The sequence below is a fragment of the Scatophagus argus genome, chromosome 10, assembly GCF_020382885.2.
Source record: "Scatophagus argus isolate fScaArg1 chromosome 10, fScaArg1.pri, whole genome shotgun sequence".
Classification (NCBI taxonomy): domain Eukaryota; kingdom Metazoa; phylum Chordata; class Actinopteri; family Scatophagidae; genus Scatophagus; species Scatophagus argus.
In genome coordinates, this window is record NC_058502.1 from 14,857,024 (window position 1) to 14,881,865 (window position 24,842).

The following is a 24,842-nucleotide window of genomic DNA, read 5'->3' on the forward strand; positions in this document are numbered from 1 at the left end:
TTTGGCAACTGGAATTCTGGTTGAAATTTGAAGATGTCACTGTGATTAGAATATTACTGTAATTTGAAATTAAAAGTCGTTGGAAGATATATTGATCAAAATCGTAAAACGTCAGGTTAGAATTAGCTCCCTAACTATCAACGATGTGTTGCTGGGAGTGTGTTTGCTTTGTGCACTGAAAATAGTACAGGAAACATCTGACAACACATGATTTGCTGGAATCGTTTGTTGCTTTTGTTTCCTTTGTCTCACACATACATTTTGAGTGGTGCAAGAGTAAAGAATACTGTGTAGATAACACAAATTACTTTGGTTCAATTCATGTTCTTATTTATTCTGAGAATTTGTGCCAGTGGTTAGGTGTACTTCTGGCCAAGTGGAGTAATCTAAACACAGCTGAAATATCCGTTAGATTTGACAGCTCAAACTGGTCAGTTACTTCCTGGTATGTAATAATTATTTGAACATCTAAAAAACGGTTGCTCTCTCGCTTCGGAGAGCTGTGGATCAGCAGGGTTCACCGCTGGGTCACAGAGAGAGTTGTGGCATCCCTCGTGATCTACCGCACATTTAAGTTCTTCATCCATAACCGTCTCACATAAGCTCATAAACTTCCAGTCATGAACTTTGCAGGGAAAGATTTAAAGCATTTGTTTTCTATCTAAATTTCCGTGCATAAGCTACTTGGAGTGAAGGGAGGATGCAGAGGTGAGCCCCGAAGGAGCTGGCAGGGCTCTCTGAGCTTCATCAGCTCAGAGCCTCCTCTCATTTGTGTTCCATTTTCTAATAATTGTATAACCTATTTTATTTATCCTCACAAGATTCATAATTAAGAATAAAATGTAATTAATGTTTTTACAGTCTAAGCTATAAAAACGGGAAGTTGCATATAAATCTTTCAGCTCAAGATGGTACCTAAAGGACAGGTATCTATCCTCAGGTAAAACACTGACAATGTGCTGCATGTTAATCGGTTCATTTTACCTAAATGGGCGAATTTACTTGGCTTTTTTTCTGGGTCATTCCTGGACATAAATAAATATTGTTAGCTTACCATTTCAAAGGAACAGATGCACACTTTGTTGCTATTACACGCAAAAGAATCAAAAGGCAGCATCACATGTGTGAAACAAGAGATGTCTCTTTGTTTAAGGGCTTTTCCCATCAAGCTAAAATGGAAAGAAAAGCGGCCGAGTGTGTCAGAGAGAATCCATTATGCTATATGTGACCTCTGAATGGACCAGCTGCTTGGCAGTGTAGGAATGCCAGTGATTGATAGCACACGTGCTGACGTAACCCGCCACAGCTCCCACACCTCTCTCGCTCTTTCTCTCTCTCCACGATCAGAATGTACCGCTGCGACCGTGAGGGATTCTGGCACGCGTTATGCTGTATCATGTTGCCAACTCAGAGCTGTTTAGGTGCGCTGTGAGCACTGATAACAAAAGCACACGTCTACAGAGGTTGTAGAGATAGGAGCTCACTTCATTTGAAAGTCGATGTGAGCTCCTCACAAATAATAATAGAAAAAAAAGGATAATAAACAATAAAAAAATAAAAAGAGAAAACAAACTCTTGCATTGTTGTGATTGTACATCTTCTTTGTGCCATTTTCTAATTCTAATTTTGCAGAAGCCAAATGATTCTTACGATATTCAGCTTCCAGCTGATGCATAATGTGAAATATTCTTCTAGTTAACCTGAATTTGAGGTTAATTAGATTAGTTTTATGATTGTCACTATGTTATTGGATATTATTCTTTTAAGATTATAACTCTGTGGTTCTAGTGAGCACGTCTAAATGTTTCCCTCGCGCTGCAGATGTGCAGTCTTTGCAGTCGTTTGCAGAAGTAGGCCTTCGCTAAAGGAATGGGCTACATTGATTTATTTTATGGTGCCAAATGAAGGCAATATTTACAATTATAATTTATGTAAATGTACGACTGAGTTAGCCTGGTGAAATAAATCAATTGAATACATTCCTTTAGTACATCCAAGTCTCTGCAGATATTTGAAGTCAGGAGCTGAAATATCATCAGCGCTCCAGAAAAAGGCAGAAATTTCATTTACCTCAGTAAAATCTCTGGCTAGAGACGACACGGTTTAGAGTATTTAGAGTGTTTTCTGACTCACTCTCACACATATAGACTTTGTGTTTTCTGTACATTGAACAAGCTTCTCTTATGCTCAGCTATGATGAGAGTGTTCAAATGTTTCATGTTTATTTTTACAAGACAGACTGCGTGCTTCACGCTCTACATGACTGTCTTTTGCCTGGCTTCAGGTGAAAGGCCGATCTGAATGAACTGGCTTGTTGGACACGAGCCATTCATAAAATCTGATTTTGATAATTCTACCTGACTCTGCAGATTGATCCCTCTAAATTCTCTCTCTCTCTCTCTCTCTGCTGAGCAGTTCACAAAGGCCTGCTCAGAGCCTTGCTAAAGGGCACGTCGGGGGACAGCAAGACTCTTAAACTAGGGGTCTTTAATCACTGTGCTGCAGCTTTTCAGTCACTGCATGCGATAGCTGACGCTCCAGTGCTTTGTCCTGCCATGCTGTAAATTTGGAGGCTGTGGCCGTCTCCTCCTTGACCACCGAGTCGTGGATCAGGAAGCAGCAGCGTGTCTCTGGAGAGCACTGGGCATGTGGCTCGGCCCCTTTTACGCAGCCAAATTCAGGAACAGGAACAGCAGTTCATCAGCGTCAAGAGTGCGCTTCCCAGACGCGTCAAATTCGCAAAAACACCGGAAACAGGATTGATTTTACCCTTCAAATTAAATACGAAAGCCGCTTTTTCCCCATAAATAAATAAATAAACTTGGTGAACTGCAGGTTTTTTTAATAAGATGACCCACATTTTTGACAGTTCTATTCGGGGTCGTGGTGAATGTTGCCTAAAATTTCTTAATATCTTTTAATATGGCAACTTAACAATAGGCAGTATTAATTTCGTTGACGAATGATCCTCGAAATCCAAATGGGATTTCGTCTCTGGCAATCATTTTCGTCTCGTTTTTGTCAATAGATGTCAATAGATTCCGTCATATTCTTTGTTCTCGTGCATTAGTTTTTATTAGGTTATTCTCTCTATTATCACTGGGTCCCTTAGCATAACCCAAACGTCATATAGCAGGCGTCAATTCTGCTTTTATTTTGAAAATTAGAGAGGACGTCGTGCTTGATCATTGTAGCTGACTTGACAATAGCGTGCGCCTGTCTTCCCCTCTCTCTCCGTGTGTGAGTGTGTGTATTTATGTGTGTGTGTGTGTGTGCGCGCGACTGTGTGTGTGTTTACTCCCATTTCTCCGTGTCTATGCGTCGTCGTCTCTGCTCCGCCAGTCTGCTGCTGCACATCCACAACGGAGCCACCACGCCGAGGAGGCGGGCCGACTATAGCTACACCTCGGCCAGCGGTGCTGGGTCATAGCGCTGGTGGAGGGGAGGGGGGGGGCAGCACACTGCTCTTCTTGCCCTTCCTAAACCGTGCACAGCCTGAGGACACCATCAACTCAACGCGTACTGGAATAGTTTTGGTTTTTGCACAGACGCACCAAGTTGCAGCTGCAGAGGCGCACTTTTCTCCGTGGCTCCTCTCTCTTCTTGCGCTCACAATCCGAAATGGAAGATGGTCCGTCTTCAACAAGCTGTTTCAGAAGGTTAACGGACTGCTTCCTGGGTGCAAGTAGGTATTTTTTGTTGGACCAACACTGTTTAAGAATAAAACAAAAACGATCGATGAATTTTACGCATACATATAAAAAGCTTTGACTTTCACTAACAGGGGCAGTCAGTCGCGAAAACATGGGCATATTTTGGTCCCGCATGCGTACGTTATATGCCCATGTGTCTACCCAACTTTATGAATGACAGATTGATAGCTGATCTGGATGGGTGGGGACTTCACTAGAGGGGTCCGGGGAGGACTGCAGTTGGGGAAATGTAGCATGTGTGTCTCCAGTCCTTTCAATGAAACAACACGGTTTTAAGAATCCCATGTCGGATTGGAGTCGTTCCGGTCTGCCATGGAGGGGACAGTCAGCGCTGCTGCAGTGAGACATGGCATCAGAGAGCGGAGCGCAGTCCACAGCTTTCGCCGGTGTCAGGATAGAAAGTCTCGTTGGTGTCATAAGAAAATAAACCCTAAATGTGAGTTCAGGGATAATTTTCCGATAGAAATGTATATCATTATAGTTACATGAAATATTATTTTTCATGTTTATTCAAATACTAATAGTAATATTTATATAACACTCGTAATATTCACAAGTTTCTTATTCCACAGCTTTGATAAATGTCCTACTAAAATGTAGTTGTTTATTATTTTAATTTAACCCAATATGATTGTGAATGTTCAGAGGCTGGCATAATCCACAATTTAACATTATCTTTATTTAAAAAAAAAAATACATTTGTATATTGTTTCCAACATTAGAAAATCTATGCAAAAAGTTTAGTGGTTGCGTTAGGAAATTTCTCTCACTACAGTAAATATCCCAGATATTCACCTGTAATAAACTTTTTTTATTTTTTTATTTTTCTCAACACGTTGTGTTTGCCTTTTCTGTCATGAAATTAGACTCCTCCATTCATATTTTGGGAATTTTTTATCCGCTTCTCTATCTTGGTGTTATTGCTGTGGGAAATTCTAGCTTTGGAATCATTGTCATTTTTCATTTCTGTGAGTGTAACTTACATTCTCTGTGTGACACATGAATAACTCATGTCAGTGGTTCCTGTTGTTTCGGTGACACCTCAAGTGACCTTTTAGTGGCAACCGTGTAATAACAAGTTAGCAGTCTGGGGCCTGGGATACTGAGTAATGCCAAAGTACACACATAGCAGTAAACTGCAGTCATGGAATGTATTATTGAGGTACAGTATGTAGGTATTCTGTCCTCATACTGACCAAAAAAGGACAAAAATTTCTGATTTCACAAAAGCTTCCACGCTTTACGAATTTACGAAACAACGATGTGGGCGGCTGTTGGAGTTGAGTCAGATCTACTATAGATGGGCTGTAATATTCAGCTGTATCAATATTTTTTTTGATACTGTAAACAAGTCATTTACAAAGATGGTGGCCTGACTAAAAGTGCATCATCATCATCATCATCATCAACTTCCACTTTTGCAGTAGTTGTGATTATATGGGAGTGTTATATTTCGATTTATGCTGCTCCTTTTTTTGTTTGTTTTCAAATGTTACAGCTGTCAGTTAATCTGGGTTAAATGTAGGATTAACTGGACGCACTATTCGTCTTCTCATTGCATGTTTTCCTGTGACTGCTGTGAGATCGGGGAATAATTTGATTATCTGACCCAAGAACACATATATGTCTCAAATTATAATACATGTTATTATGTGTGTGTTTTTATAGCGCTGTTTACACTGACCGCTTTGTACAAATGTTAGGCTTTTTTGTTTTTAAAAGTGTTTTCTAGCAGCTGCATGTTTATCCTCCTATCATTGATCGTCCCCTGTGAAATGGGTCCGGTTGCTGGACTGTCCAGCAAATCCCAGGCCCTTCCTGGTGAAACAGACTCCAGTTTGCAAAGGCAACATGCTGGCTCATTCACTCCTTGGTTGCTCCTTTAATTCCATGCAGTGGGATATTGTAGGTGTTTGTAGGCCCTCGTTGTGGGACACTACATGCACATGTGTGTGTTTGTGTGCATTGTTTGCGGCTAGTTCTGGTCAGGATCGGAGGTCAGTCTGGGTCAGCCCTAATGTGATCTCTCAGGAATTTTTCAAAACCCAATTGGTTTTCAACGAATTGTTTAACTCAGTGAAGAAGGCTGCATTGTCAGGCAGGAAGTGCTCACACTGGACATTTCCTGCCCCACCGCCTCCCTGTCTCTCTCTCTCTCTCTCTCCCTCTCTCTCTCTCTCTCTCCCTCTCTCTCTCTGTCTTACACCAAAGACTGCTCTCAGTACAGTCACTGAATATATATTAAAAAAAACATACAGCTTGATATGATTGGAATATGAAAATTAAAGCTTGATTCAAATTTCAGTGGCTAAATAATTCCAGACCCAGCTGAGCCAAATAGTCTCTCTTTGTAATTTGTCTTCTGTGTTTATTTAAACTCTTAGCAAATTCCAGCCAAAAAAAAATATTTTTTTATGCATGTTTGAACCCTTTTATATCAAGATTTGTGCAGGACTGGATCAGTGCCAGGGCACAGTGCACAGTTTGAGCGGTGAAACAGATGACATTCTCTACAAGTCATCCATTGACCCCCTTGTCAGCTTGTTGTGGGTTGGTATCTGAGGGGATGGGAACAGGACACATGCATGTAGATTTCTTTACAACTTGTCCTCGTGTCAAAGCTTATAAAAGAGCCCGGCACAGGAGAAGACGCAAGGATCTGTGGTTCTCATTACCCGGGTCCCCACTAGCTCCTCTGCAGAGCGGCTGCAGAGTTCAGCATTGGTCCAGATGTGGAGTGGGGAACATGACCCGCGATCACTGATGTGGCCCAGGGGATGGAGGAGGAGGAGGGGGGGGGGACCACCGGTTTGGGCGAGATGCTGACTGCAACTGCAGCTTTACTGTTAAGGCTCGTCATCAGCGCTGTTGTTGGCCGTGTGATCGACCACCTCTGGCTGTTGTTCAGCTTCCTTTCACTGAAGAGAAATGCACAAGAAAGTTTAGAGTTTGTAACTTGAGTTGAAGGTGAAGGTTGACCTGCCGTGTGTCTGTAACTGTAGTGTTGCTGCTTGCCTGTGACCACACTGTTAGACTGTGGATCAAGGGACATGCCTTATCTACATCTCAGTTTGCCATTTATAGCCCCTACCCTTTACGTCTAATGACCTGGACCATGGAAGTGGAAATAATGCTAATTACATTTCCATGGAAATCTCTCTCTCTCTCTCTCTCTCTCTCTCTCTCTCTCTCTCACTCTCTCTCTCTCTCTCTCTCTCTCTCGAGTGTGGGGTGTGAGCTTGCATGTTTGTGCAGCGGTGTTTGTTTTTGTCATTTGGGGGCGTGTCCCTTAAAGTGATGAGACTGCAGTTAAAGTCTTCTTTCTTCATTTGACACCTTTTCACTGACTGGTTGTATTGATTCAGCCACACCGGTCACCTCACCCTTGGCTGCCGTGGAATGTGTGTGTTTTCACCTGCAAATGGACACACACACACAGACACAGATATGCTGGTTCACCTGCACAGGCTCGATGAATAAATGAGGTGAACAGTGGGAGAGGAGTCAAAGCGTTTTCATCCTCAGTGTTGCCTTTGTTTTCCCTCTTTGCCTCTCACTGAATGTCAGTGTTGGACACCGTGCTCCAGCCCTCCCATAGATAAGATAAGAACCACATGCTCTTCCCACCTCCTGGCAAGGGAGTCCCAGGCGGACCTGCTGACGCACGCACCCTGCAGCCCCCCCTCCCCCCCTTCCTTCCTCAGCCTCATGTCAGGAAAGTGAAAAGTAGTACCTTGGCAGCTTGCCCTTGACTCTCTGCCAGAAGGAGTGCGCTTCAAGAGAAGTGGTCTTTTCCCTTTTTCTCTCATGTGCATTTTTCATCTATGTGGTGCAGAGAAGGAACATCTTGCTCACTAAACGTCACCGCTGCCGAAGTCGGTCTCTGCTGTTGACGTTGCCGCCCGACAAGAGCGCTGGAGATGCTCGTTCACTTCTGTTCAGGCACAGGCACACAGCTTACTGCTTCATGGGAAATAGAGATGAGTGATGGAGATAGGGTGGAGCTGATTGTTCTTCTTAACATAGCTTAAAATGTGCCGTTATCTGAATATGTGGGTGTATTGTTTCAATTAAAGCAGTACTTTCCTTTGTCCTCAGTCCCTCGAGGAGTTTGCAGTCTTATTGCAAGAATTAATAAACTCAATCAGTTCTTGTATTATTTGATCGAGGTTGCTCCTTTTTCTAAATCTTGCAGTAATAGGAAAAAAAGAAAATGGACCAAGTTTTATCCTTCTCTGCAAAAAACACTAGTAACCAAAAGAACAAACCAGGTCAAATGACTTCACCCTCAGCTACAGTAACCACCTTCCCCCCAAGTGAGTCAGTGCATCATCAGCTTCCTGACAAGCCTTATTAAACAGTCCTTACCCCCATGTTGTGTAAAGTTGGTTGTTGAGAAAGAGTTTTAACTGACTTCACCTGACAAGCTCAATTCACGGCAAAAGGTTTCTTAAACATTTTCAAATTTGTCTCTATCTCATGACCTGTTCACAATTATATACCAAATATTTTTCTGGTCTAAAACTTTTGAATAAGGTAATTTTTATTAGATGTTATTACCGTACATGTTATGTTTTCTTTCATTTATTTACCAATCATACTTTTCCAGCTGAAAATTGCATTTTAAACACCACAACAGTTTATGAAAAAAAATACACACAAATGTTGCAAATTGCAATGTATATTTTCAACCAGTGAAAAACTTTTGGGTTTGTACTGTCATAAAACAAATAAAACAAATTATTATTCAACGAATCAGAGAAAAAAGAACAGATTAAGAAATAAGAAGACTATAAATTGTCCTATGTGCCTTTTCTCTCATCACAGGCACTTATATTGACATATTCAGATTTGAAAATAAAGCCTGTCAACTTAGAAAGAAGTAAAAGAAGAAGCTGACCAGCAGTCATCCAGCGCAATCACCCTCTCCGTTCCTCAGCTCTCAGATGAACGCTGAACTGATGACATAAAGCGCGGTGTTGGATCAAAACAGTGACAGAGAGGTTGTGCAGGCTTGAATAAAACCAAATGGAAATGGTGTGTGGATACAGAAAGAGAAATGACGCCTTTCTTCACAGGGTTTTTTTTTTCTTTTCCCAATCCCCTGAAGGAGCTTTCTGTGAAGAGATAGATGAGAGATACTCTGGGGCTTTCTGTGTTGTGTGCCATTGATAAATGCTGACCAGCAAAGGGTCTTATAATGACTTGTAACTCATATGCCATTTACCACAGCTGACTTCACATCCGGTTCTAATACCGATGCTTGTTTTATTACGTTAAAGCTATTGCTCCACTAATACAAAGCATAAAAAATGTTTATTGAAAGCAGTTTTTATTATACAATGAAGTGAATTACTTAGTTTGCCTCTGTACAAACCATTTACTTTTCCACATAAAATCAGACCATGCCTAATTGATTTCCTTAATGAAAACACTCATAAATTCGAATGGTAACTCCCCAAAATTTGCTATTTTTCAAGATGTTTTGATACCTGAAATTTCATTTTAACACCACAAACCGCTGCTGACACATCTACACACAGATACCCAGCTCATCCCGTAAACGCATTTCCCGTCAAGCAGGAGTGTGTTCCTGCTGAAACTTGGATGTGAGACCCAGACAGACTGTGACTGCTTTGGCCTTCCATTCCCAGTCCCAGGGTGTGGTGTGCTGAAGTCAAGATAAGTGTTATGCAACAATACCTCACTGCATGAACTCAGGCTTCAATTTTTACACAGGAAGCCCAAGTCTGAGTCAGGCACCGAAATCTCTGCCAGTTGGGCTTCAGCCACTCACAAACATGCTGCACGACAAATTACTTGCCGCTTATATGTTTGTCTGAATGAGCGGCTTCATTTCGCTCGTTTGTTTAAGAACAGAGGAAGGTGTACATTTACTCTAATGTGCTAGTTTAAGGTTCTTGTACCTTACATAGCATTTCAGTTTTACACTATACTTCTACTCCTCTATATATCAGAGAGGGCTATTATCCCGCTACATACAACATACATACAACATAAATGTGGAACATACAACAAATTATCCCAACCTTTTTGGATTACAGAAAGTTTAGTAGGATTCTTTTGTCATGATTCAGATTTTTAGAGATTTTACCTTTACAAGTGGGTTGGGTAATGTGATGATTTTAGATTGAGATCGGTCCACAGGGGTGCCCACAATCAACTTCCAGGTGAATCATAGAGATTGTGGTATTTAATGTCCTCTTACTTCTGTTTCCAAACTTCACATAACCTCACTGACTAGAGCCACGCTGTGTGAACAAACCAATAGAGTGATGATGCCAACCTGATGGCCATGTGAGGGGCTTGCGCCAAAAAAGAAATGTCTTTGCTTTAAAGACTGTTGTGTCTTAACAGTGCAAATATAAAAATCCATAGGCTATTTCACGTCTGGATACAGGTGTAGTCTTCAGGGTGTTTCAAAATTGAGAAAAAAAAAAAAGAGATTGCAATCAGATCAAGGATTGTGATTGTGGTTAAATAGATCGTTATTTTATTTTTTGGCCAGATTGCCCACCCCAGGTGGTTTCATTGAATGAGGATATCAAGGCCCAAAATTTCACCAAAAAAGCAAAGATTAGAGAAAAGTACAAATTCTGACCACAAATTTGTTCAGTAACTCTTTGTTTTTCCTTCTTTCCAATCATCTCACAACCTCCCAGATTTATTTTGTGATGTTTGGAGGTTGGGAACCACTGGACTAAACTGTATGTAACTCCATCTTCGCCTGAAAAGCAGTTAAGTTCTTCTTGTGCCTTAATGTATCAGTATTAACTGATTAATTGGCTTAAAACCTTTGGAGTACTAAAAGATCCTGTTAAATGGTGAATGTTTTGACTTATTTTGTTTGTACATGTTTAATTTGTGTATGTTTGACATGTCACACTTTGGGTTTATTGGAGTCAAGTCAAAAACATTTAGTGATCATCTTGGTGACCCCATTGTCTTCAGCAGCATTGGCCAGAGCAGGAAGGAAAGTTTTACAGAGGTTTGACAAAACTAAAGAAAAAAAAACAACCTCTGGTCGAACTGGTGACCAAGCCATTGCTTCTACCACAGCAGCCTCTCTCCCCTGATTGAGTGAGCACATGTGGCTCCCAGTAGGGTTAATCTTTGTGGACCGCAGCATGTGGGACAGATCTGGCTGCACCTTTGATTAGCCGTCACAGTCCCAGGCCCAGGACACTGACGCATATCCCACAGCTCACAGTGTCACTGCGGTCACATTAGGTTGAGCCATAGCGCGAAAGATTTCAGAGGGAATCAGAGGGAAAATCTGTAAGGTCGACAGAAAGTAGCAGGAAAAAAGTGCCATCAATCATCATCAGGCTGCAATATAGTGACTGCTGGGTGAAACCGGTCATTCCTTTGGCATCTTTTCCCAGAATACTTTAATAAAGATTGACGATATTTACATTTTTGGCTTTTTACCATAACCAGAGATTTCTTCTCTAAACTGGTACAGGTAGCATTCAATGTGGAGAGTTTGCCTGAACTAACTGTGTTTAGCTAAGAACAGACGGAGACGCTGCTTTGTGAGTATCGGATTCAAACTGCCTACACACGCTGACAGAAATGTTGAAAATGTGTAACAGTGATTTTACATTTTCAAACATCTTTCTTTCACATTTACGCTAGAGGAAGTGGACCCTTGAAGGCTTTCCTGTCATGTGCTTTGCCTTCCGTTAGTGGATCATAATGTTGTGTTACTTTGTCATACGTCTTCACTGTAACCATTCAATCAGTGCATTGTTATAACATGGTTTTGCAGGATATATGTAGTGATGGACTATATTTTTATTGTTGTCAAAAAATATCAAGAAAATAATTGATCCTAGTGGTTTATGTGGTCAGAAGCTGAATGTGGTGTATTTCTCTGTGCAATAGAAGGAACTTATAAAAACACACCAGTGAGCCAGACTGTTGCACTGCGTAACATGTTCCTCTACTAGGCTGAACACGAACACTGTAGTTAAGTTTGAATAAATCCCAGAAACGCCGGCCTGCAGCCTGAAATATTCACTGGAGCACAAAATGTGTGTTCAAAACAGATCCCAACATATGCATTGTTAACTCCTGTTTGAATAATATTTGATATAAACTACAGCACTCAGCCATTTTAGCTTTTTAATGAAAGCTTATACTGGGTTTGTAACCTGTTTTAAGACAGCAGGCGACAGTCGCAGTCAGTTTCATACTTTCATTTCTCATCCTTCTCAACAGAAGCAAAGGTCAAAGGTTGAATTAGGGGTCCGAAATAAGTGTTGGCTGTTCTGAAAGCCATGATTTGCACATTCTTTTCCAGTAAGTTTGTCAACGCCCTCCACCTTTTTTTTTTTCTTTTTTTTTGGACAATTTTTCTAGTGTGGGTCAGTCATTTTAAGCACAGGGACACCATTTTCTCAACCATTATGTGACCACGGCAAAATTCTAATCACTGAAGTTTGTTTTTGCCCTGTGGAAATGGGACATTTGACTATTTTTGTTCATGTGCACACATATGATAGCTAAATAATTTTCAGAGCCCCGTCGACACAAAAGTTTTATTCATAAATTGATACAGCGTCCTTGTTTTTTCAGTTCTTGTAGTGTCAATAATCACAGTGCCTTCTTTGTGTTTCAAATAGGACAAAGTTGTAAGGGTCTTTTGCAGCTCTCCCATTTTACTCCTCTCTGTGTGTCTTTCTGTCGCCTTCAGCTCCCTTCACCCCCCCTTAACTTTCTCTGATTTATTAAGCCGTATTCTGCCGATGTGCGTCAGAGCTGGCCAGGAGTCTCGTGAGGCGTTCCGCTCCTGAAGATCTGTGTCTCGTGTCTGGACAGCTTCAGACCGCAGCGTCCTCCACCCCCCAACTTACCCCTACTTCTGTTTGCCTTATTTGCCTGCAACCACAAGCCTGCTCGACCTGCACACGCACGCACGCACGCACACGCACACACAAGCACACATCGAGCAGATGATCCATTGTAACTGAAGATCAAATGATTTGTACTGGAGGAATAGATCTAAGATTGTAGATAACAGCTCAGAGCACTTTGATTCTAAAATCAAATTAAAAGTTATTCAGGTTTTTTATGAGCATGCATGAGATACCTGTAGCTGAAGTGGATTCTTCTAGCTCTTGCATCTGGTTTTATTTTGTCATCTGACACGACTGTCGAGTCTGTGCCACCTTCCACGTACAGTCTGCAGCCATTTACCACTCTGATATCATACAGGATTTCAGACACGCCACTTAGCAGTATTTTCATGCTGTGTGAGTGTGTGTGTGTGTGTGTGTGTGTGGATGGATATATCTCATAGCAGAAAACATGCCTTCCAGCTAAATGTCCTCCTGTGATTCATACTTGAAGGGAGTCTACAGAGATGCTGCTGATAACCGGACATTTCGTGAGAAAGCTGTTTAACAAAAAAAATAAATAAATAAATCAGGGCTGTGTGAATATAACAGCCCTCTTTCTCCTACTGTTATCTGATAAAAGATATAATTACTGTGTACCATACCATAAAATATAAATTTAGCATGGCCATAGGTTTTGATTTTCTTCTGCAGGAGGAATTGCTTTTGTCGCCTTTGAGTTCAAGGTCTCGGGATGAAATGATGTCTCATGGTTGAATTTAGATAGTTCAAGTCTTTGTTTTAGGCACACACACTCCATTTGCGTGAGTGACCTAAACATGATGGTTTCCTAGTGCATCATGACGGCCTCACAGACGCCAGCGGGTGTATTAAAAACAACTTTCCCTCAACGATGGTCTGGCAAATGGCTTTTTTCCCTGACAACAAAGACAGTAAACAGCAGCACTTAGCGAGCTCTCAAGAACCTAATTGCCTATTAAGCACAATCAAGTCCTCCTTTATCCTGCTGCCTCTGTTGGGGGCTCCTATCCCCGGAGACGCAGCCTTACAGTAAACATAAGTGAGCTAGCCCGGCTATCAGCTGCAGCTTCAACCTAGGTGCTGCCGCCGCCGCTCTCACCTCACGATAAAGAAAAAGAGATGACCTTCGGCTGTTTGTAGCAGCTACATTTGTTCGGGTGACTGTGGGAACGCTGTGCCTTTAGCAGCTTGTTATATGACGTTATTTCCATCTCCTTCTTCTTGTGTTTCTCTCCTCTGTACATCTCTAGCATTTGCATGATTTTGTGCAGCTACTCCCAGCATTAGTTTCACTTTGTTTAGTCATGAATAAATATGTGTAGTGTGTGTGTGTGCGTGTTTGTAAAAGATATTTTGTTTCTGTGCTTTTCAGGTTTGACAGATGAGAAAGTGAAGGCCTACCTCTCGCTGCACCCGCAGATGCTGGACGACTTTGTGTTGGAGAGCGTGAGTGCAGAGACGTTGGACAGATGGTTGAAGAGGAAGACCAGCAGCAGGCCTGCAGGTACACAAACACACAGACACACACACAGGGACAAACATGAAAACAACCACGCTCACACGCACATGCCTCAGCTCTCTGGATCACTGTGACGTTATGATCAGATCAGTGGATTTCAGTATATTGACGCAGGGTCGTAATTTCGGTAATATTTTGCTTTGGTTAAATGTTTGTGCATTTTAGGCCACATAATCCCATGTGAGTTCCCAACCAGTCAAAATAAAGACTGAAAGCTCTGAATATCTGCAGCCACGTCAGTCGTTTGCTTTTATTGCACTGCAAAAATGAAAACCTTTTTCTCTTGAAGACCAGAGGATAACGGGAGCCGAGGCTGAGTGCGCCTCTGTGGGTTTTATTTGTTATCCCAGTCTTTGGCTGTACAAATCACTCATCTTCACATGTGTCTCCTTTAATAGTCAGTATGTGTGATAGACAGAAGAAAGGGAGAGGCAGCGGGCCTTTAGAGTGTTTACGGGTCATTAGATGTGTTTGAGCGGGCCGAGTTGAGTCTGTGCTGTGCGCTCCACACACAGCGGACTGTTTCTCAGACCAACCGCATCCATCAAGGGCCCACAGGGCTGGCACTCTGCCCAGTCGAGCTGCTGACGTCAGAGGCGACCTCCAGAGACATGCAGCCGGCTGAAGGGGGCCCATGGGAGGGGAAGGGATGGTGGTGGTGGGGGGTTGTACTGGCTCAGGGTGTGGGTGTGTTGAAGTGAAGGGGGAAACTGGCAGAGGATGGATTTGTCACATTTTGGAGCTGCTTTCTACATGAGCTCTACAGACAGTAGTGTTCCCTACTGCCACACAGAACTGATTTCTCAATTCTGAGCCTGCGATTGAAACCGTTTCCCGTATACAGTGTATGTGTGCGTGTGTGCGTGCATGCTTGTCCGCGTGTTTAGGTTGACATGTACCAAATAGAGGCCCTCGTGTTAATCATTCTTGCTGGCGCCAAGTTGGAATAACTAATTTCCCTCATGTAATTCAAGTTAGAGCAGATGAAGCCTGTGCAAAGTCAAGCTCTGATTCACAAAACTTCAGAAAGGCAAGAGACTTTCAGCTTATATTTCTGTAATTTTCATCAGTTTCTGATTATTATATGAGTCATGAAGCTAAAAGCAGTTAGTGCAAAGATCAGGGTTTTTTCAGCTCCTGTGAAAAAAACAGTCTTATTTACTATAAATTACATATATTAACCTAAAGCATGTTTTAACATTTAAGACATTGAATTTGTTTTTGTTATTTCCCTATTCACTCACTGACTTCCATTTGTGTCACTAATGTTGGAAAAGCGACATTCAGGGACTTGAAACTTGCTTGAGTCAGATAGCTCATCACAGTGAACGAAGTCAAGGTGATCATTGCACAGGAGTTCACAACTGCTGATTGATTTGAAAAGTCTGCACTGCGTTACCTCACAGCTGTGACATAGATTACAAAAAACAAACAGACATCTTTGTCCAATATGATGAATTACATGTTTCAAGCAAGTTTGGAATTTCTAAATTGACTCTCATGTTACATGCTAACCACTGACTGACTGAAACTGCTCTTGGAAAGTGGTCACCAGTAATGTAAACTATATTAGTGATCCTCTGATAGCTCCTGGTAAAATGGTTAATGGCATTAATTTGTCGGATGAGGTAAGAGAGTGGAGGATCAGGATGTAAGCAGTATATGCTGGCAACATCAAGTTACTGAATTGTTATAAGAAGAGCAAATCACAGTTTTAGTTGGTCAAAAATCTTTTTGTTTGATGACAGAAGGAATATGAGAAACTTCAACTCTGTATTGAAATGAACAGCTGCACTCGCACACACTTGTACACCTAGTTGTAAACAGCATTTTCCACATTTATCCACCTGCATTCATACCTACATTAAAGTCATGTGTGGGTTTGCAAAATGCTGCTCAGCTACAGGCGTCTAGATTTGATTTCAAAGAATTCCCGTCAGTGATTCGCTGATGGAGCTCATATTAATACTAATATGTAACATGTGTAACATACAGTAGTTATTTCGCCAAAAAACTCTTCTTGTTTGTTTGTCATGAGATGACAGGAAGTGAGGGGACAGAGAGATAGGGCCCGCTAGGCCAGCAGGATGCCCCTGTTTCTGGGATTCTAATTGTGTTATATTTATATTCTTTCTCTCTGGCTCTCTCTCTCTTTCTATCATCTAAGTGGGCTTATAAATTTGGCACCTTTCTCTTTGAAAAACGTATTTAACAATCCTCAATGTTGTTTTGGTGAAAAGTCTGTTGACCCTATCGTCACTGGTTACGACTAGGGCTGTGTACTTGCAAGGATCCGGTGATACGAAATGTTTCATAGCACAGAGGTTATGATTCAGAATACTGTAGTATAGTACAATCCTCCAAACACGGTGACATTTTGTCTCACAGGCCTGTGTTTTTGCTGTTTAAGCAGTTGAAATGTGTGATTCATGTGTACTGCTTCCTGTCTCAGTTGACGTAGTTATGTTGGAGTGGACAAGTCAAATGTTTGAAGATAGATTACGATGCTGCTCTCTAGTGATTGAGGGTTTAAAAATAAATAAATAAATTTACACATAATTAAAGATTGAGAGTGTTTTTGTTTTCGAGTTACACTGTACCTTACAGAGCCATGTGCAGCTTTGTTGTAAATTTGTTTGAATGTCATGTAGTAATTCAACACCATCGAGTATTGCTGCATATGTTGTATGTAGTCAGATGGAGGTCTGATAAATTGCCTCAAGTGATGTCACTTGGTCACTGTTGCTCATTTAGCGATTTATCCAAACGGCACATGTTCTGGGCTTGACATCCCTCCTTGCATTCCTGGCGTAACGTTGCCGTCATCCAATCACGGCCCACTGACATCATCAGCCTGCTGCTCCTGTGCTAAGTTTTCCCAGTTAAAGTTATTAGAATTAAACAAAATCCTCAACAAAACAGAACAAAATCCTTCACTGCATATCTTTACGTCACTAATGTTCAAAATGCATAAACAGCAGCCTTGAGTAGCCATATGTTCGTTGTGCAGTTTTGAGTAAGTAAAACAGAGCTTGCAGTTGGTCTTAACCAAGTTGTTGGAGTACAAGTGCAGGCAATATTACATATTATATTAAACCCACATATTACATTAATATATTAGATAATATTCAGCCAGTATCTCTGTGCAGTTGTGCTCTTGGGGTGTGCGAGAGGCCATCAGACTCAGTGATCATCAGTAATATCGCTCCACTGTCCACTTATTGTGCAAGGCCATTGGGTGCAGACACTTAGGCACCACTCTGAAGGCTGTATCCACTTAAATGACAGGCACAGTCTAATTTCTGGTTCATCGTACAGGCTGAATGGTCACTGTTTGGGGATGTTGGCTAGTGTCTCGCTTTTAGATTTATTTGACACTTTTGTCAATTTGCTTTAAAGAAGGGCTTTTCTTTGGTGTATTTGTACTGATTAAAGTAGCTAATTTCATCTAAAGATCTATTTCTGTGTCCATTTTTACAGTAATTCTGCGAGATCGGATAGATCCTATATTCTTTATGAGTGTAGGAGCAGCAGAACCTGTCATCATGTGATCATCACTGACATAACCATAGCTTCCTGGAAGCAGTCCCTGCAGCCAGTCCTGTTCTCAGTTATCATGTGATGGGCTACACTGGATAACATAAATCAGTTTGTCTGTACACATACACGCAAGTGTGTGTGAGGGTGTGTTTGTGCAAACGTTGCGCTCCAGAGTTCAGTTCCAGAAACGGCCGTCACATTTGCACACTCTTGTTACTGTGTTGAATCTACTGAGTGGTAATATTACATGTGTGCCTTGTCACAGTAACTGAATTATACTTTTCTTGTGTTGTTCTCCTGATTATTACTTTATTGCATCATAGTCCTATTTATATGTCAAGGTTAGCTTTCAAGGCAGATGTTGTTGTGTCGCGTGTGCATGTCACAGAGCAGACTGGTGTTACAGCAGCCTCTTACTGAACATTTCCCAGAATCCCTGCTGATGTCATTTGACCATCACACCTCTCTAGACTGCTGTCCCTCAGGCGATGTTTACTTCTCACCACACACTGTCGTGGGGTGATTAATAAAACTCAAACCCCCTGTTCCTCCCATCTAGAGGCTCCTCGTTACTCATCAGTGCCTTTTGCTGATCATACACAGCATTTCCTCATTCCTTAAATTTGTGAACAAGAAAGTGCACAATATTATTTGTAATAGTTTGACTATATCTGGTTGCTGATTAACCTGATCATTATTTTTAAACAAATCAGTGTCAGAAAGTAGTGGACTAAATCCTTGAAATATGTAGTCAGATATCAGAGAAAGGTAACACACAGAGTAGCTGGAAACAGAAGATAGTAAGGTTTTTTTGGCCGTATATGCAATGCTAACGATACGAAAAAGGAAAATAACAAGTGAGTGAGTCTCGATGTCTTTCTTTCCTGTGCTCCAGAGGACAGGAGTTGGGCCGAGCTGTTTAACAGCTGATACTGTTTCCCAGGTGTGTGTTTGGGTTGCAGGCTCAAGCAGACAAAGATGTGATTGTGTAGCAAAACTTCATACACCACCAGAGTGATAACAGTACTGTCTCACCTGCAGGGCTTTCCATCAGGAGGGAGGAGGAGGAGGAGCCCCCCCTCCCAGTGCAGTACTCAATGGATACACTTTGATATACTGGGGAGGGGGAGGGGGGCATTTTAGGTTTACTAATGTACCGTAGTCTTAAATGCAACTGAATTCATATGTCAAACAAAAAAGCTTTTGCTCCTAGAAATTGTTATTAATTAATCATTTTTAGAACAGGAAGTCCTGTTGACATCTCTATTTAAAGAGCACACAGATAAGCAAGTGGAAGACTAGTGTGGAGGTAAACAGGGAGGTGCACATCCTCCATGGAGCAGGACTCGGTTGACACATGTTGACTGCTGAGTCACTGCTCATTGACCGCCCTGTGTGTGTGTCTTTCTGTTGCAGCAGATCAATAAAATGCCCATCAGGTATCATGCACATTAGACTCAGCTGACTGGGGGATTTTTTTTTTTCTCCAGTTAAAGGCCTCAGTCTGGAGCTGCTGATTTGTTTGAGATGCTTCTGGCTTACTTTATTTATCTATTTATATCTTGTGCTTAAATACATTAAACATTATAAAAGTGTCCACTTTTTGCTGAGCAGTATTTGTGAAATGAGTTTATCAAGTTATCGGGTATTATCAGCAGTGGATCTTGTTTTCTCTCCTACAGTCATATCGCACTGCTGTGTGCTCCACACCTCAGGCAGCATTGTGATAAACAGTTTATCTGATGTAGAAAGAGTTTTGCTCCAAAAACAACATGTCAGTCTGATTGTACATTAAGCCATTTGACAAGAGGTGACAGATTATGAAAATGTTCAAATGATTTATTAGCAGTTAAGTCAAGAAAATTCTTGGCGTCACTTTTGTATGTTATCACAGACATAAACGATCGATGCCTAAAATCTGATGATTTGATTTGATGTTCTGATTTTTTTTTCTTGTCTGCTGTACATTTGTTCCACACTGACGTAAGAGCTTTCATTACACTCCATGAGATCAATATGAGCAAATAATTTGCCCAGATATTCCTGTGTGGTGTGAAAAGGATTTGACCCTCTTGCTGTTGTTGCTGTGGTGCTGGAACTAGGATGAAATTTTACATCCAGACTCAGGAGCGGGTTTGTCCTGTCTGATGTCATGCTGGTTCATTTATTTTAACTTAACTGTTCTGTTTTTCCAGAAACGGTCTGTGAAAGGTTTTTCTCTTCCCAGCTGTAGCTGCCTGTTCCTCTGTCTTAACTGGTGCAAGATGGGAACAACAAATGTATCAAAATGAGACTTTCTGCGAAACAAGAGCCTCTAAACAACTCAATACTTAAAAAATAACAAAAACATCAAATTATGATTGAGTTTATATTAATTACGATAACCATGCCGTTTTTTCATCCTGAAGTTACCATAACATTTTAGGTAGCATTGTAGGAGACAAACAAAATCAGAACATGCGGTACTGTATGTTTTGGCTATAAACAAAATCTTCCAAAGTGCTTTACCCACTGAGCGTTGGTGTACAACGCAGAGTAACACATATCCCAACATGAGACTTGCCAGCTTAAAGCTGAACATCCCAGTGCTGCACACCTGGCAAACATTTTCACTCAGGTTGTTTCCGTTCGGGAGAAGTTTGAATGGAGTGATGGAGTTACTAGAAGAGGTCTGTTTATCCTCTGCTGGTTTCAGGAGTTGTTAGACGGTTGTGTTTAGTGTTTGCTGCTTAGCGAGCTGGCAGTATATTTTCAGCCCTTTCCTCCTGTGTTTACTAAAAGCACAGCACTGTCTCTGAAAATATGGGATGGCATTAGAAGAAGCTACTGGTCTCCGTCTGTGTGCTGATGACTGACCACACACACACACACACATACACACATGCACAGACACTTGTATACATACCTCCCCTCACTGCCCCAGGGGTAGCTGTATCCTAAGGGTTAAATCCCCAGACTCATGTCTGATGAAACAAAGATGTTATTGTTGCAAAAGAATAACGGGACACATAAACTGTCATATACTGTATGTTACATATTCTGTGGTCCATTTTAAGTTTTTCTAAGTGTATGTTTTTAACCTATGAACATAGAAAATGTCCATAGATTTTCTCACCCACTTTTCCTCAGTAAACAAGATCATAGCCTAACATACAGTACAGTGTACAGTCAAGCTGTCCTCTGGTTTCTAGGAAAACCAGGAATATGCTGAATCTCCACCTACTGAATGTGTGCATGGCCCTGCATGCTCGCTTGCTTGAAAGAAACTACTGGAACCGGTCCAACCAGGTGACTGGTTCAGCACAGCAGATTCAAATGGTACTCATTACTTCCTAGAAACAGGAATGTTCTGCATTTCACTTTGCAATGTGTATAGTCTGCAAGTACAGCCACTTCCTGTCACTTTATGGCCCCTTAGCCATTTTCAGTGTGTGGACACAGGGCTCAGTGGTGCTCACCTTGTGGTTCCAGTGGGACTGCCACACAAGAGAAGTGAGCAGAGATGGTTTGGCAGATTGTAATTTGACCTCCAGGAGTGACTTTGAGAACTGGTGGATACCCACAAGCCCTGACGGAGGACTGAGGTGTACGATTAAAATATTCAGAACAACATTTTTCTGATATATACTTACTAAATATAAAACAGAAAACAAACAAAACAGCTGATCTTCAGTGCAATAGATTGTGTTCCAATTTTATGCACTTCATCATTTTTTGTTGATGTTTAAAACAAAAACTGAACCGACTGATTTTGATTTTAAATTAATTTTGTTTGCACAGCAGAATTTTAGAAAACATAACACAATTATATCATGACCATACTCATGCAGCTGCATCACCTTGGTGTTTGTGTGTGTGTGTTTATCCTGACCTATCGGCTTGCACAAGGCAGGTGCTCTGAAGGTTTTAGTTTTTTTAACTACCGCCATTAGTTTTGCTGCCTAAACGATATTTGCTGCAGTGACCTGACTGTGCACATGGAAACCCACTGATCAATGTGATTCTGATGTTATCAGAGCTGATCTGTGCATCACTCGGCAGAGTCACAAGCAGAGTGGACGTGCATTGTGAAGCTAACAAAGTTTTTCCAAAAATCAATTACTGACTCCGTCATAGTGTTTGTGTTGTAATTGGTGGTGTTAAACTGCTTTCTGGTAAGATATCAAAAAATGCAGATATTCAAGTCTATTTCTAAAATTTGTCTTTCAAAGGGGTTCATGTCAGAATATTCTTGGCCTCAACAAGTCTTCATCAAAAAGATTCTGTGTATTTTTCGTTTTTTCAAAGTGGTTTGAAGTCTTTTTCAAGCGCAGCTCTCTGTCCTCTGATTGACGTCATGCCCGGCCAGGGGTTCACTCTAAAATAGCTCTCATGGCTAAGTTAGGAAACTCATAGCTTACTGGAGGAATGTTTAAAACAACAAACAATGTAGCTGGCTGTAATTTCTTTCTTCACATGTACAAAGAGGTTCTTTTCAAAAGAGGAGCAGCTCGAGTCAGCACTTCAGTAGATGTTTCTAAAATCAGCCCGGTCTGATCTGATCACATGAGAAGTTACCAGAGAGATCTGAGCGGTTACTGTTCCTGTGTGCTGTTGATGCATGTGTAATGAAGAAGCGCACGAGCTGTGTGAATGGTTTTATTTTCATCACAAGTAGCACTCCCAGACTATAAGTCCAGAAACTGTTATGACTGGCTGAGGCTCTCATTATTATCACATATTTCAGTGTCTACGTCCAAAAACAATAGTTGTATGTCTGCTGTGTCTCCAAGTCCGACTGAAATCACACCAGGAATTCGCTTTTGAGGCCTCTAAATTTTGCAGTAAAACCTTTCTTAATTTTGTTTGTTTTAAAAGGAATGTAATTTTAGCCAACGTCTGACTGCATCAAGAGTGGATGAAATATTCTTCTGTGATTTATACATGCTGTGTATTAATGCTGTGAGTTCTGTTTGCATTTTCTCATTAATCATTCACCTGAGTGCTGTTGGGAGGACAGCGTGAGGTTTTGCTTACTTGTAGTGTTATGCATCTGTAATCCACCCGACCTTCCAACAGCCAAGCCAGATTACCTTGTAATTTTGTGTCCAAATGCTGATGATTGATAAAAGGTTGATCTTACCTCTGACTTCTGTGTGGCTCATCAAGTAGCTTTTCAGCTTTTTAATGCAGACCAAGTTGATTGTGCATGCACTCCTATCACATATGAATAGGTACATAGACTTGGGGGTCTGCAAGTTAGCTATTTAATGAAGTATTTAACTCAGTGACACATTGACAGGGGCTGTAATGGACAGCCTGGCTCCAACTCACTTCCTTCTCTAGTTGCTTCACTAGCTAAGTAACAAACAATGCTCATATCAAATCATCTTCACTAACCAGTGTTCATTGAAGCAAGACTACAGTATGTATTTTGCCAAACCACATCCACCCTGGCCATATAATTAATTAATTGTAAACATAACAACAGATAGAAGAGTCTTCAAGCTGCAAGCAGACTCAGTTATGTAGTAATATCTGTACTCTGTAATATCTGTCCAGTTTTCCTAATATTTGCCAACTGTCAGAATCAGATATTGGTAAATTTCCTTCCAAGGGTATTGAATAATACTGCAAGGATGAATGATATGACATATTAATTAAAATTTTGATTTGTAGAAGGTCTCATCCACCCGTTAAGAATGTCAGATCTGATCCCTAAATAGAATCTTTGTTTCAAGTTGTTTTGTTTTAACTTTGCGATTTTTCTCTATACAGATGACACATCAGCTAAAGAAGTCAGCAGGGTAGGTTTTTGCTTAATTTTATGTGTACATATTTATGTGACAAAGTACATGACCCTGAAATATGTTAACACATTGAGATATTTTAGTACTTTAATACTTTGAAATTGTACCCCCATTTTCCCAAAGCTAACTTTACTGACTATTTAAGCTTTTACCCAAGACTGGACGATAACCTTCAATAACTGCAAAAATGCCCTGGTGTACTAAATTAAGATGCAGATTGCACTTTGACTACCATTTCATTTGTCCTTGGGCTTTTTTTCTTCAAGACAGTGTATTATTGACTAGAAAAATATGGATAAAAGCAAAACATAGTTTACAAAATCAGTGAATGTTCAGGTCAGCTTCAGATCGATGATTAACAAACATAAGAGCTGCTGCTCTAGTCACAGCATAGACAAACAGTGTGAAAGTTATGGGAAAGTGTAGATCCCCAATGCTCCACTTTCGTATGTTCTTTTGTTATCCTAATGCTGTCGGGCCCTTAGGAGGCCAGGTGTCAGTGCCCACAGCAGAGCCCCAGAACTAGGAGGAACATCACGGACTTACACACAGAAGTAAAAAAAAAAAAACGAGGACCACTCGACCCCTCAGTGCGTCATCTATACGTCTGCGCAAACAGGATGTGGGAGGATAGAAGGCGTCCCGTGGGGGGAGGCTTTCTAGTGCGCGATTCTCCCTGCCGTCCTGTCCTCACCCTCTCTGCAGGCGCACAAATAGACAGCTCTCTGGCCCCGTACAAGGCAGGAGGTCTGCCTCTTACATAACCGCACTTTTAAGCTGAGGCTGAGCAGCAGCACATCTTGCCAGGGCTCTAATCATAGCTGTGGGGCTCCAGTGGCCTCCTCTTGGGACTGCAGGGGATCCCTGGGCCAGAATGCAGCAGTGAAGGGGAGTGTAAGGGTGGGGTGGAGGGTAATGTTGTGATGAATGGCTTTGTCTTTGTGAATGGCAGGAAGATAATCCTCTTTCATTCATTCAAAATAAGAACAAATTCCCATTTAGTTAGTAGCAGGCTGCAGTAACATTAGACTGGGTGCAGTACAGAATGAAGGTTATCACTTTTTCTTTGTCATGACACGTGCTGAATTTTGAAATTCAATGTCAGTGTTTATGGCTGTGAAGTTGCAATTTCTGGGTGTCTTGCGTCCAGCAGTACCAGGACACAAATATGCAGGGTGTGGTGTACGAACTCAACAGCTACATGGAGCAGCGCCTGGACACTGGAGGAGACAACAAACTTCTGCTCTATGAGTTGTGCAACATCATCAAAACAGGTATAAGTAGACATGGTCCTCTCTCAGCTTCTATTCACATCGCAGTGATAGCACAACCCTCCTTTTTTTTTGGAGAAAGAACATGATAAAGACTGGGACCAAAT

General features: G+C 41.4%; 1 protein-coding gene across 7 annotated transcripts in view; it reads left to right on the forward strand.

Moving 5' to 3' along the window:
* Positions 1 to 24,842, forward strand: part of pde10a (phosphodiesterase 10A) — a 56,901-nt gene that overhangs the window by 17,851 nt on the left and 14,208 nt on the right. For 2 of the 7 annotated variants that reach the window (XM_046401421.1, XM_046401419.1), the window contains exons 3-5: positions 13,989 to 14,120; positions 23,433 to 23,461; positions 24,615 to 24,738. In XM_046401421.1, coding sequence (XP_046257377.1) covers positions 13,989 to 14,120; positions 23,433 to 23,461; positions 24,615 to 24,738 — 285 coding nt within the window. Of the gene's footprint in view, positions 1 to 3,259; positions 3,686 to 13,988; positions 14,121 to 23,432; positions 23,462 to 24,614; positions 24,739 to 24,842 lie in introns of those variants that run through there. The other 5 variants (XM_046401425.1, XM_046401424.1, XM_046401422.1 and 2 more) reach the window with 4 other exon arrangements.